The 13475-nt window shown below is 35.8% G+C and overlaps 1 protein-coding gene across 1 annotated transcript; it reads right to left on the bottom strand.

The window, feature by feature from the left end:
- Positions 1 to 672: 672 nt before the first annotated feature.
- On the bottom strand, positions 673 to 9421 carry LOC115211856 (39S ribosomal protein L40, mitochondrial). Its single transcript, XM_029780584.2, has 5 exons — positions 9248 to 9421; positions 6757 to 6831; positions 4377 to 4547; positions 1993 to 2191; positions 673 to 854 (listed from the first exon to the last, which is right to left on the bottom strand). The coding sequence occupies exons 1-5, from the start codon at positions 9292 to 9294 to the stop codon at positions 741 to 743; spliced, it is 606 nt and encodes a 201-aa protein (XP_029636444.1). The 5' UTR covers positions 9295 to 9421; the 3' UTR covers positions 673 to 740.
- Between the last annotated feature and the right edge of the window lie 4054 nt (positions 9422 to 13475).

The raw sequence follows: 13475 nt of genomic DNA on the forward strand, positions 1-13475 counted from the left end.
CGCTGGCATTGGGGTGAATGAAATATGAAATGCTATTATTGATGATCGCAGTGTGAGGAAAAGTAGACCTAACAGATGGACTAGATTTTGATTACTAAACAATAAAACCATAGCGGTAGGGGAACCAGCAAGACCATCAAGGAGAGTTACTGAAAACATTTACTTGTTATAGGACTGGCCAGGCTGGGGCACTGCCATTGATCAAACAATTACTTATACATTTATCAGTTTATTTACTGAACTGCTAAGTTGGGGTGGGTGGGCATAAACCAACACCAGTTGTCAAGGGAGACAAACATATATGACAGACTTCCACCTACCAAGGTGCTAAACATTGGGACTGGACCTGAAATCATGTGGCTACAAAACAAGCTTCTTAACCACAAAACCATGCCTGTGTCTTTGTACAGTGATTTTACATTTTAACAGCAAGAATTAAAATCTATCGAAACAAAAATATGTAATAATTTATGATATGGCATGAACATTTATAGTAGAACAAACAATAAGTTCATTGAATCAACTTTAGTAAATGGCTTGTACTTATTTTATGAACAGGAGAATGAAAAGCAAGTAAGTTAAAATATAAAGATAGCCGAATTAAATTCTCTTAGTCTGGTAAACTAACTAATCTTTCTGCTATACACCTTTCAAATAAGAATTACAATATCATAAAGTTTCAATAATTTATTACAATATAAAAACTAACTCCATTTGACCAATCACAAAACTGTACTTGGTTAATCCCATTTCCGAGATGTGTCTTTGTAGTCACCATCAGGTGGCTCATAATTATCAATTGGAATTGTTCGCACAGGTCCTTGATGTGTATAAGGTATAAGCTGCTCATCAATCTAAAAGAATAAAAAAGAGAGAGCTATTGAATTGATTAAACAATGCTAATTTATACTCATTAAACATCTATTTGTAAAGATAGATAGCTAAAGTTGTAATATGATAATTGTCAGTCAATAAGCCAATGTATTCAGGCGAGAGGACTATAATTAGAGATATGTGATTTGAAATAATTGTGTTGTGTAGTTGATGGAGGAAGGTAGCTGGAGACATAGGATCAAGACAGCCATGGCAATATGAAAATACAACAAATGATTTTCTCAAATACACTAAACAGATGAGAAAAAATTGAAATTGTCTAGAGAAGATAAAGTATATTAAAATACTTCAAAGAATCATAATCAGTAGGAGAGCAGGTTCTGAAAACATGGACTGAAATGAAGAACAGCAAAGAAAAATTAGAACAAGATTAGTACAGAAATAAAATGAAACAATGGAAAAGGAAGAAAAGAATGAATTCTTAATTTTCTTATTTTGAATGATTTTAAATAATCTGATTGGATAAGCCTATTAAAACAGCAGTTAAAGAAACAGTCTAGAAAGGGGTCCGACAGACCCCCTAGGGGTCGGCAAGGAATTACAGGGGGTCAAATGAGAGTTGGCATGCAAAAGACCAGCTCACCCAGATGAACTTGAAATACTTAGCACCATGAAACATGGGAAAACATAAACTTTTCACTGCAGCAAGAAGTCTGCTGTTGCTAACGTTTGAGGCCTGATATCGTAATCAGTGATTTGAGGGGATGCGGACTGTCAAGTGTTTGCTTAATGACTAAGCCTGCTAGGGAAGATGAGATACTAAATACATATCTCATAAACGTTTGTGCCAGTATCATTACCTGGTACGTGTGTAAGATATGGTATGGTAGGGTATTAAGATATTTTAAAGGAAGTGGGTGGTCATTGTAGAAGGAGAAGTGGCTAAAGGGAGTCGATGGTTGAAAAAGTTTGGTGAGCCCTAGTCTACAAGTATTTTTAGGAAAACTACTTAAGAGGTGTAAACAATAGGCTCACTTCAAATTTCCTATGACAAACTGACAACTCCTCACTACTTTTCCTAAAATTTTCTCAACAGTAAAACTCTCACACACATCTACTATTAACAAAGAAGAAAGAAAAAAAATACAAAGTTACTACCTGAATAGCTAAATGATAGAGTTCTTCAGACTCTTTTCGAAGTTCAGCTAAAGCTTCACTCTGAGCAGTTGCAGCATTATCCATTGCTATCAGGTCTTCATGAAATTTGTTTTTCTGGTAAACTGACCAAGCTTTTTTCAGTAGTATTCGATTTTCAGATTCTTCAAATGACAACTTTGGTTTAGCACGGTGCCTCTGACTTTAAAAAAAAAAATCATAAAATCACATTCATATAACAACACAAATAAAAAGACTCATAAAATATCTATTTATCTGTCTGAATATGAGATACATGAATAATCTTACACATTTCTACTTTAAATAACAAAAGAATTAGATTATTAAATAATAAAAGTATTTTGCCACATTAAAATCACTACAGCTATCATTCAAAGTGTGTATGAACTAGTAGTGTATGATCCTTGCATTTCGTCACCCTAGATATTGCATCATCAACTTGTGAGCATTTATGTGGTGTTAAAGAACAAGCACACACTCCCATATGCCCTGCCCTTATCAATGGAAACTGAATTATTTCACACATCAACTAGGACTTAAGGAGACACGGAAACCACTGATTTTGGCAAAACAAATATTTAGCTCTCTTTGCCAGTTTCTAATCCTTTGCAAAGGCAAGGAGGTACTATCCCTTGTAACATACTTTTCCACATTCTTTCCTCTTTCAGGATCCAACCAATATTAAGGAATTTCCTTGACTAGCAATGATAGCAAAATGGCTGCTATTGCTATTCATCATCATCATTTAACATCTGCCTTTGATGCTGGCATGGGTGGGATGGTTTGACAAGAGATGGCAAGGCAGAAGCCTACATCAGACTTCTGTAACTGTTTTGGCAGGATTTTTACAGCTTTTGTCTTTTTGTAAAATTCTCTCTTATTTTCAAATACTATTTTCTTTGAGATGGGATTGGTGCTATCATGCTGGATGACTAGTACATCTCACTAAAACACAAGTTAATAAATGTTTACAAAACTGAAATATAACAATGTTCAATATTTTTCCACTCTTTAGTAAATGGGTGGATATGAAAGTTTCTGGAGACCTTTTGTTGACAGCTGCATAATAATAATAATAATAATAACAATAACAATAACAACAGCAGCAGCAGCAGCAACAACAACAACAAACAACAAACAACAACAACAACAACAATAATAATAATAATAATCCTTTCTACTAGGGAGGTGGAAATGAGTTGATTACATTGACCCCAGCGTTCAACTGGTATTTATTTTATCAACCCCGAAATGATGAAAGGCAAAGTGGACCATAACAAAATTTGAACTCAGGTCTTAAAGACAGATGAAATGCCGCTAAGCATTTTGCCCAATATGCTAATGATTCTGCCAGCTTGCCACCTTAAACCTTTTATTGACAGCACAATAATAATAATAGTAAATTTTTCCTTATTAACCACTAACAGTTTGCATGAAACATTGGTACAGGACAGTGTACCTTGTTTTAACATCATGATGGTTTGAGCAAAACATCATAGAAGTGATGTTGTTTCCAGTCTTCTGTAAAAAATATGTGGCCATGGGGAAATATAACCTTGCCTAGAAACAGTTGAGGTTTGGTGACAGGAAGGGCATCCAACCATAGGAAATCTGCTTCAATAAATTCCATGGAAAAGTGGAAATGATGATGATGACATTGTGCCACATACATATTTGACAAACATCTCAGAGAGATACCATCAAACCACTGTTCAAATATTAATCAACATAGACAAAAGGGAAGCAAAACAATAAGTCACAAGGTAATTTACTAATTGTCAAGATGATGATGATGATGAAGAAGTAGTGGATAATATTCAGCTTGTGTAATAGATGAAAATAATATAAGGTTAGGAATAAAATTTAACAAAATTACATTTTTTTTAATGGGCACAACATATCATTTGCTAGGCCAGAATGGATATAAAATGAAATTTGTATTACATATACAATGAGACAAAACTGTGTTGAATTAAATCAATCTCAGCATATGTCAAGTATTTAATACTTTAATCCAAAATGAATGAAAGAAGTTGACTAGTTGATTTTAAACTAAAAAAGAAGAAATACACCCTTTGGTATTTAGACTATATTCAGCCAAATATTCTACTTATTATATGTTCAAACTGACCATATTCTACAATGCCATTCTTAAAATAAACAATCACATCATCAAAATTTCAAAGCTATGAGATAATGCAAGGGTAATTCAAAACAGTGTGTATAAATAAACATTACATTTGACAGAGTGGTCTGAAATCTAAAGGTGTAAAGTACACTGGTTCTTCACCATTTCTGACAACTTTTTAATATCTATAATGAAAATAAACATCAGAAATTCATGATTATCTTTAAAGACAACTTACTTAACTTCTTTCCGAAGTTGAGCACTTATTTGGACTTCCTCAATAGGTTTTAATTTTTGAGAATATTTTTCAAGTTTTTTAATTTGTTTTTCAATCTTTTTTCGTTTTCGTTGTTCTCGAGCCATAACCACCTGGATATCAGTTTTCTTCTTTTTTTTCATTGGCATTCCACTAAAAAGAAAATATTTATAAGGCAAACTCAAATTTTTGCAGCAGTTGATCAGAATAATGAAAATAACTTTCATTTATATGAAATAGACTCATTTCTGGGTTAAAAAAAAAAGAATAATTTTAATTTATTTTATAAATAATGTACATGCAATAGAAAGAAATGTACAAGATGATAAAGAATTACTACACAATAATGTAGTTATCTTTATAAAGTAAAAAAAAACATGAACTCAATTAAGTGTTCATCATCAGCATCATTTAACGCCTGCTTTCCATGCTAGCATGGGTTGGATAATTCGACTGAGGACTGGCGAACCAGATGGCTGCACCAGACTCCAATCTTATTTCTTTACTACCCACAAGGGGCTAAACAAGGACAGACAAAGGCATTAAGTCAATTACATCGACCCCAGTGCGTAACTGGTACTTAATTTATTAACCCTGAAAGGATGAAAGGCAAAGTTGACCTCAGCGGAATTTGAACTCAGAACGTAAAGACAGATGAAATACCGCTAAGTATTTCGCCCGGCATGCTAACATTTCTGCCAGAGTTTCTACAGCTGGATGCTCTTCCTAACACCAACCACTCTGAGAGTATAGTGGGTGCTTTTACGTGCCACCAGTACAAGGGCCAGTCTGGTGGTACTAGCAACGGCCACACTCAAATGGTGTTTTTTGCATGCCACCTGCACAGGAGTCAGTCCAGCGGCACTGGCAACAACCTTGCTCGAATGTTTTGTTCACATGCCACCGGCACAAGTGCCAGTAAGGCAACGCTGGTAACGATCACATTCAAATGGTGCTTTTTACATGCAACTGGCACAGAAGCCAAACAGCTGCTCTGGCAGTGATCCCACTCGGATGGAGCTGTTAGCGCCCCACTGGTACGAGTGCCAGTCATCGAATTTGGTTCAAGATAAATTAATATAGTGGTTGCTCTCTCTCTCTCTTCAGGAAAATAATCATCCAACTTCCACTCCTATCAAATTTGGCTTTATGAAGTAGTTTATTAAAGCTCAGAGTAAAGATGGACCATGCTTTCACTATATCTGCAGCACATTTCCCTGTCTGAGCAGTGAAAAGATAAAAGCTGAAACATTTGATGAGCCTCAAATCAGAAAATCAAAGAAAGATGGGAATTTTATAAATTCAATGAATTGCATTGAAGCAGCAACATGGAATTCACTTGTAATAGTTGTAAATGACTTTCTGGGCAACAGAAAGCAGCTGAAATAGTCAACAGCATGCTGGAGAGCTTGCAAAAGTCGGGAGCATAAGAGCATAAAGCTGCACAATCTCCAAATCCCCTTAATAAATTCCCTGTAAATCTTGGTGACACAAGTGACTAATGGGGAGAATGTTTCCATCAGGACATAGAATCAATAGAACAAAGATATCAAGGCAGATGGGACTTGCATATCGTAGTGGACTATTGCTGTAATTCAGTTCATGATTTTCCTGAGGCTCAGCACTCAAGAAAATCATCCAAATGCAAATTCATGGGAAATTAGGCATAAACAATGTAATTTGTCAGTACAAATTTTTTAATTTTTACAAGTTATTTCACTAGAATTTTCAGAAAATGTTCTGATTTTGAAGAAAATCAATTTCTATGTATGTTTGTAAGTTATATCTTGTTCCTTGTAAGTTGTTTTATTGAAAAAAAACAATGAAATTCTATGGATCTAGTATCTTAAAATCTTGATGTGATAGTAATAAATGGTTGTCACCTTCAGATTCTGTGTGTCAAAAAACCCCTAGTTCAAGTTCACATTTTTTTGACAATAAAGAAAAAATTTTTTTATTGTTGGCCTGTGTAATTAATTTGAATAATTCTCCATTTTCCAATGCATCAAGTAAAATTGATAGGATATCAAAAACATTTTTAAAATAGAAACCCATTAAAAAGTTAAAACTTACAAAAAAGGAAAACAAAAACAAAAATGTAATATTTCAATTAAATATTTGTGAAAAAATGTACTAATTTATTGTTGAGAATGATGTAATCTCTCTTGACTTAGTGTAATTCAAACCATATTAACTGGCATTCTTCCCTGCAAAACTGATCTTACTTGACAAAGCTTAACTGCAATAAAAAGACCATGTTTTATGGAATTAGAGTTATTTCTAGGAATGTAACACAGATAAACTCGAAGACCTAACCTTCAGCAACATGACAGTGTAAACTATAAAATGCAATCAAACTTACTAAAGTAAATCAGTTGTCTGGAAATACAAAGGAGTTCCTTGGGTGTGAAATAGTCTTGTGCATGGTGAAATCAATCTGTAATATGAGAAAAGAAAAAATACCAACTTAATCAAATATGAAAGAAAAAGTTGTGTGTGTGTGTGTATCATCATCATCATTTAACATTAGTGTTCCATGCTGGCATGGGTTGGACAGTTTGATAGGATCTAATGTGTTCAAGAAGTGCATCATGCTCCAATGTTTGTTTTGGCATGGTTTCTATGACTGGATGCCCTTCCTATTGCCAACCACTTTACAGCATGGACTGGGTGCATATTTTGTGCCTGAGATTTCCGTGCAGCTCACAGAACTACAAACCCTGGGGATTCATTCTAGGGGATGAGAAGACTGAACCACATGAGATGGGGGAAGTGAGAGTGCAGTTACTTGTAGAAGATCTGCATGGCTATCACATCTATTTGGAGAAAGGAAGAGAAACAGAAAAACAATAGGTGCTGCAAGAGATAGATGATGGTAATGAGGTGCCTAAGTGACTCCACAAGCCACAAGGTAAGTTGAAAAATCAGTTTGCAAGATTGTATGAGAAGGAGAATGAAGGGAAGCAGACTGCCAAAATGGGTAGGACTGAAGGGTAGAAGAGCATGGAGCCATGAGTTGGGGATGATAGAAGGATACAGAAGAGAGTGGAATGGAACAAGCAGCAGGAGTAGTAAAGATGATACAGCTGTGAATGAGGAAGGACAAGAAAAGGATTTGCACTATATACCCACAAACAGACAGACACACACACACACACACATATATATACATGAATCACATGCACATATATGTGTACATGCTTCCACATGCATGTATCTGTGTGTATATTGCAATGATTGACCACTAACTCCACAAGTTTTTTTTATTCTCTCTTTATTTCATCATGTTCCTTTCTGTTGAAGAGTGTATAAAGTATGTGGAGGCGCAATGGCCCAGTGGTTAGGGCAGCGGACTCGCGGTCATAGGATCGCGGTTTCGATTCCCAGACCGGGCGTTGTGAGTGTTTATTGAGCGAAAACACCTAAAGCTCCACGAGGCTCCGGCAGGGGATGGTGGTGATCCCTGCTGTACTCTTTCACCACAACTTTCTCTCACTCTTACTTCCTGTTTCTGTTGTACCTGTATTTCAAAGGGCCGGCCTTGTCACTCTCTGTGTCACGCTGAATATCCCCGAGAACTACGTTAAGGGTATACGTGTCTGTGGAGTGCTCAGCCACTTACACGTTAATTTCACGAGCAGGCTGTTCCGTTGATTCGGATCAACCGGAACCCTCGTCGTCGTAACTGATGGAGTGCTTCCATGTATAAAGTATATAGCATGTTTATATGCCCTTAGTGTAAAAGTTCTTGCTAACAACAGATAAGAAAACACAAATCCCATACAAATTCGTGTCAGTGAGGTTAATATTTCTCAGCTGAAAGATAGAAAGCTGCTAGCTATGGTTTCAAATACGATTGTCTAAGTTTACTGGACGACAATAATGATTGAGAAATCCTACAGCAATTCTCTTTAAATTCTTATATTCTCGAATTTAACTAGTTGTCTTTCTCCAGTCTTTTTAACAAACTGAACTTCATTTTATTCTGTTTTTTTTTTTAAGATTAAGAACCAGCAGAATCGTGAGAACGTTGGACAAAATACTCAGCAGCATTTCTTCTGGTCCTTTACGTTCTGAGTTCAAATTCCGCCAAGGTCGATTTTGCTTTTCATTCTTTCGGGGTTGATAAAGTACGAGCCGAGCAAATAGAGTCGATGTAATCAACTAACCCCTACTCTGATGTTGCTGGCTTTGTACCAAAATTTAAACTAAGATTAAATTAAATTACGTGGAAAATTCATAAACACTCTTCCTAAATTATTAATAATATGGTTGAAATTGATTGAGATCTCATTACATTTATATATTCAATTAATTCACTAAAAGTTACTATGCCATTAAGGTACTTTACACCAAGTACTTGCTGCTAAGTTACAAATAGATACATTATTCTAGGAGTCGGAATTACAAATTTCTTAAAAAGATACGATCTCTCAGATTTATAGAAGAGAAACTGAATTGCTTGCTGTCTACGTTATTTTCAATGACATTAAGAAAAAGAATGAATCTTTCCAACTGATGTGCAGACTTGGCTTTACCGACATCATACATTGACAGCGCTCATTCAAGGTCGGATATTTATCAAATAATAAACACTGTAATTTCAATCTTTGCGTTAAAAATATCATTATTAATAATTTAAAGGGACATATTTTTTGACAATTAAAGGGGCATATGAGTTGGCAATTAAAGAAATTATTACTGTAATCTATTTTATTATAGAAACATGTTTATTGTTATCATGAATTTTACAAAAGCAAAATAATAATACAATTAAAGATTCAACTGATAAACGAAAATTATCAATAAAAGTCTTTAAAGAGAGTATTATATATATATACTATGATCTTTACCTTGGGTTTATTAAACTTTTAGTAAATCCCGATATAATGGACGTCATTATCTGTCCGAACTTTGAAAGGTAAATAACTATAATGTATATTAGAGTTATTTGCCCTTAGGTGGTACCCCTAGTCCCCCCTCTCTCTCTCTCTCTCTCTCTCCGTTTGTTGGCATAAAAATACACCATGTGTGTTTGACACACTTCGATTTCAGCATTGCATATTCAGGGTAAAAAAAAAAAAAAAGATTTAGTGCATTATGGGAGCTCCACTTCACAGATAGGACAAGGAGTGATTTTTTTAGACATTTGGGGGTGGGGGTACGCCTTATCTATAGTATATATCGTAATTATATTTCATTTCTGTATGTGTAGATAAATATAGACAGCTTTATTCTTTATTTTATTTAATTTACTGTAAATTTTCCATTTTCCATGGAGATGCCGGTGATGTTCTCTCCATGTAGTAAACTGACTTTAATTATTAAAGAGTAAACACTAAGAGTAAAAGATGTTTTATATGACATCCTACCAGTATCCGAAGTTTGAAAGTGCTTAGTTACAAAAAATTAATTTCTCGATCTGCCGTTCAAAGGGTAAAGATCCCTTTATAACTGTAATTGTAGAGCATCTAGAATCTGCTCTCTAAATGGGAATTGTGTGAGGAAAAATGTCTACAAGTGTACTTTCAAGATTCACAACGTCTTGAAGTATTATATACTCGTAGGTAAAGGCGGCGAGCAGGCAGAATCATTTGCACGCTGGGCAAAATACTTCGCGACATTTCGTCCGTCTTTACGTTCTGAATTCAAATTCCACAGAGGTCGATTTACCTTTTCATCCTTTCGGGGTCGATAACTTAAGTACCAGTGAAACACTGGGGTCGATATAATCAACTAGTCCCCTCCTCGCAGAATTTCAGGCCTTGTGCCTATAGTAGAAAGGATTGTATTCCCGTAGGTTCCACTGTCGGTGTCAAAGAATAGAATCCTTGTGCATTTTCATTCGTTTCACAACAGCTAACTCCGACTTTCCACCTCTTTAACCGAAACCATCTTCAAAAGGAATGAAATTTAAATGGTTGATCATTGATTCTGCCCCTCCCTATCACACAACAGGACGTAAATGTCGGTTATACCAATGCAAAACCATCATCATTAAAACTGACGATCTGATCCTACTCAATAAGCATAAGGGACTAGATATTGATTGTAGACACTGCTTGAAGTGTTTCTTTAACACCTACCTAGGGTAACCATTCTTCTTCGGTACTCTTACTCCCTTTATTTAGATTACGGTGAATTTTACATATCTACTCTAACAGCTCTGTATTCCATTCAAGATTACCAAAACATCTCCATCTTTCTTATTTTGGTGCACCCATATTATGTAATTCAAAATATAAACAATAATAAGCTATAACATAAATTTTGCAGCGTGGAAGAGGTTTATAAGCCATTTAAAAACACAAAATCCATTAGATTCACTTCAACATTTAAATTTAATTTGTCAAAATATTTTCGTTGCATTGAAACTTTGACCTGTTCACTGAACAGGTGAACAGCTCGCGGTTTCAAAGCGATGAAAATACTTCGACAAGTTAAATTTAAATGTTGAAGTGAATCTAACGGTTTTTTGTGTCACTTGCTATGCAAGTACATCTCCGTAATAACATAAATTTTTATTTCTAAAAATGAAAGAAAACTAACAGTAAGATGGAAAACAATTTATTTTTGTATACTTTCACTTTATTTCCATTTGAAAATTTCCTTTTTTTTATTGTTATTGTAGTCTTTGATCAGATCCTCACTTTAACACCATGAACACTTCGAAATTATATTTCCAATTACATGAACCACTTCGAATATTATTTTAGCAAGTTTAAAGTGATTTCCTTTGTGTAATAACCATTTATCATTTCTGTGGTGCCCCTCTCCCCCGCCTCCTTTGATGACCTTAGCACTTGCTTATTTTGCTTAATGGTAAACCCAGTGCTTCTGCCAGATACCAAAGATTGTACCTCCTATTCAGCACCCTGTACAATCTTTGTGCCTATAGTAGAAATAATTATCGCTATTAGTGTTAGTAGTAGTAGTAATATTATAACAATTATTATTATTGTTGTTGTTGCTATGCTTGACTTTTGCTTTGTATTTATACAAGTTAACTCCAAATCTCACCCAGAGACCTCAAGAGACAAGTTAGAAGTTCAAGTTGGTATTATGCCTAGGGTGTCATATATTTGGTTTTGTACATTGTATTGTTCTAGAGCGTTTTAGATTACATAGACAGTATTTTACGTAGGATATGGGCAGTTCCCATGAGCACTATCTTTTGAATTTCTACCATTTTGGGGTTTCCTGGTATCTGAACTAGGTAAGAACCACCCCCTTTTGCTATCATTCCTAAGGCACCTATGACAACAGGTATTGTTTTAGTCTTGAGGTTCCACACTTTTTCAGAGTAACACATGCACGATTTTCATTAAGAAAAAAAAAAAAAATTTTTTTTTTTTTAGTGGAATCAAGTACCCTGACCTCCTAATATGCTGCAAATCCCTTATTTTGGTTCAGGAAGGTGGGGCGGCGAAGGGACCCCCCCCCCCGTCCTGGATTCATTGGAATTTTTTTTTCTCCGTTGAATGAATTCCTGTGACATCCTAATATGCTACAAAAACCTTTTTGGGGTTCGAAAAACGGAGTGGGGTGAGGTGGAAGCTTCAGAAATTTCACCTACCTCTACCCCCATTGATCTTTTCATCAGCACGATTTTCACTAAGGATAAAAAAAAAATTCCAATGAATCCGGGACGGATTTCCCTAACCCTAACTCTGAAAAGATGAATGGGAATGGGGTGGGTGAAATTTCCGAGGCTTCCACCTCACCCCACTCCGTTTTTCGGACCCCAAAAAGGGTTTTGTAGCAGGGATTCACTCAATGAAAAAAAAAAAATTCCAATGAATCCAGGACCGGAAATTTCGGGCCTATAGTAGAAAAGATTATTTTCATTATTATTATTGGTTTTTTAAAACAGGCTATTAGAGTAGAAACTGTAGAATTTAGCAGGGAACTAGCGAAGACTAGAGTAGAGAGAGACCGTTTTGGGAAATTAGAAGAGGCACTGAGTAGAGGCATGGCGACTGATGTGCTGGCAGCGAGATTGGTTCTGAACCAATTCTTCAACACCAAGCATGAAGTTTGCATTGTCAGAGCTAGGGCATGTGCTCTATAGCAAGAGGGAAATGAAAGCTGTTCGATTGGCCTAGGTGGCCAAGGCGCAACGTGGTAATAAAACTACAATTCGGTCTTTAAGAGGTCGGGATGGGCACATGCTACACGAGTCGAAGCAGATTTGTGCGGAATTTCAGCGGTACTTTGCTGAACAGTACGCGCGGTGGCCCAGAGGCGGAGGTGAACTTCACTTACTACCTTGATGGTATGCCGCGGCTTTTGGCCAGGGACATAGAGACCTGCAAAATGCCGATAACAGCTGAAGATACACGTGACGTGTTGCACAAGGGAGCGGTTCCGGGATTGGATGGTCTGCTCTTCGAGTTTTATATACATATGCCAGACTTGTTTGGTGAGCTTTTGGGAAACGTCTGCTGCAACTGGCAGCAGAATGGGAGAATACCCAGATCTGTGAGCCGAGGTGTGGTAACACTACTGAGAAAACATCCGAACAATGGGGACATATTTTTTTCCAATGCTCCAACGATTCTGCGAATCCCTCGGCCTTAATATTCAATAATGAGAGCAATATATGGGTTTTCGTTTCTTGTAATCTGATTAGTATGAACATGCTTATTGCAAATACGCCCATTCTCAGTTCCACAAACATACAATGTTTTGCGATGGTCAAATGATTCTCTTCAATTTCACTTTGTCACAGTCTTTGCTATTTTTACTTTTTTTTTTTCAAAAGAGCTTGCTGTTATATCTGCACTCATATTATTCTGTAACTTTCAAAAAAAAAAAAAAAAATTAACACTTTAATCTCACATGAATTACTTTGTCATATTACTGTGGGAAATTTCTCTAAAAGAGAAATCTTTGCAGAAAGGTGAGTAGATTGATTACATATTTCTTTCATTATGTTATCGCAGTTTTGTGAGATTTGGCTGTTATTTCTAGCATGTGGATAGCCTGCTTGAAGACCAAGGCCGTAGAATTGGGAGGTGGGGGTGAAAAATTGAAACTTTACAATTCTTTTTCAGAATCATGGGAAAGATCCTCATAGGA

This window comes from Octopus sinensis, linkage group LG5 (genome assembly GCF_006345805.1).
Source record: "Octopus sinensis linkage group LG5, ASM634580v1, whole genome shotgun sequence".
In the NCBI taxonomy this organism is placed as follows: Eukaryota; Metazoa; Mollusca; class Cephalopoda; order Octopoda; family Octopodidae; genus Octopus; species Octopus sinensis.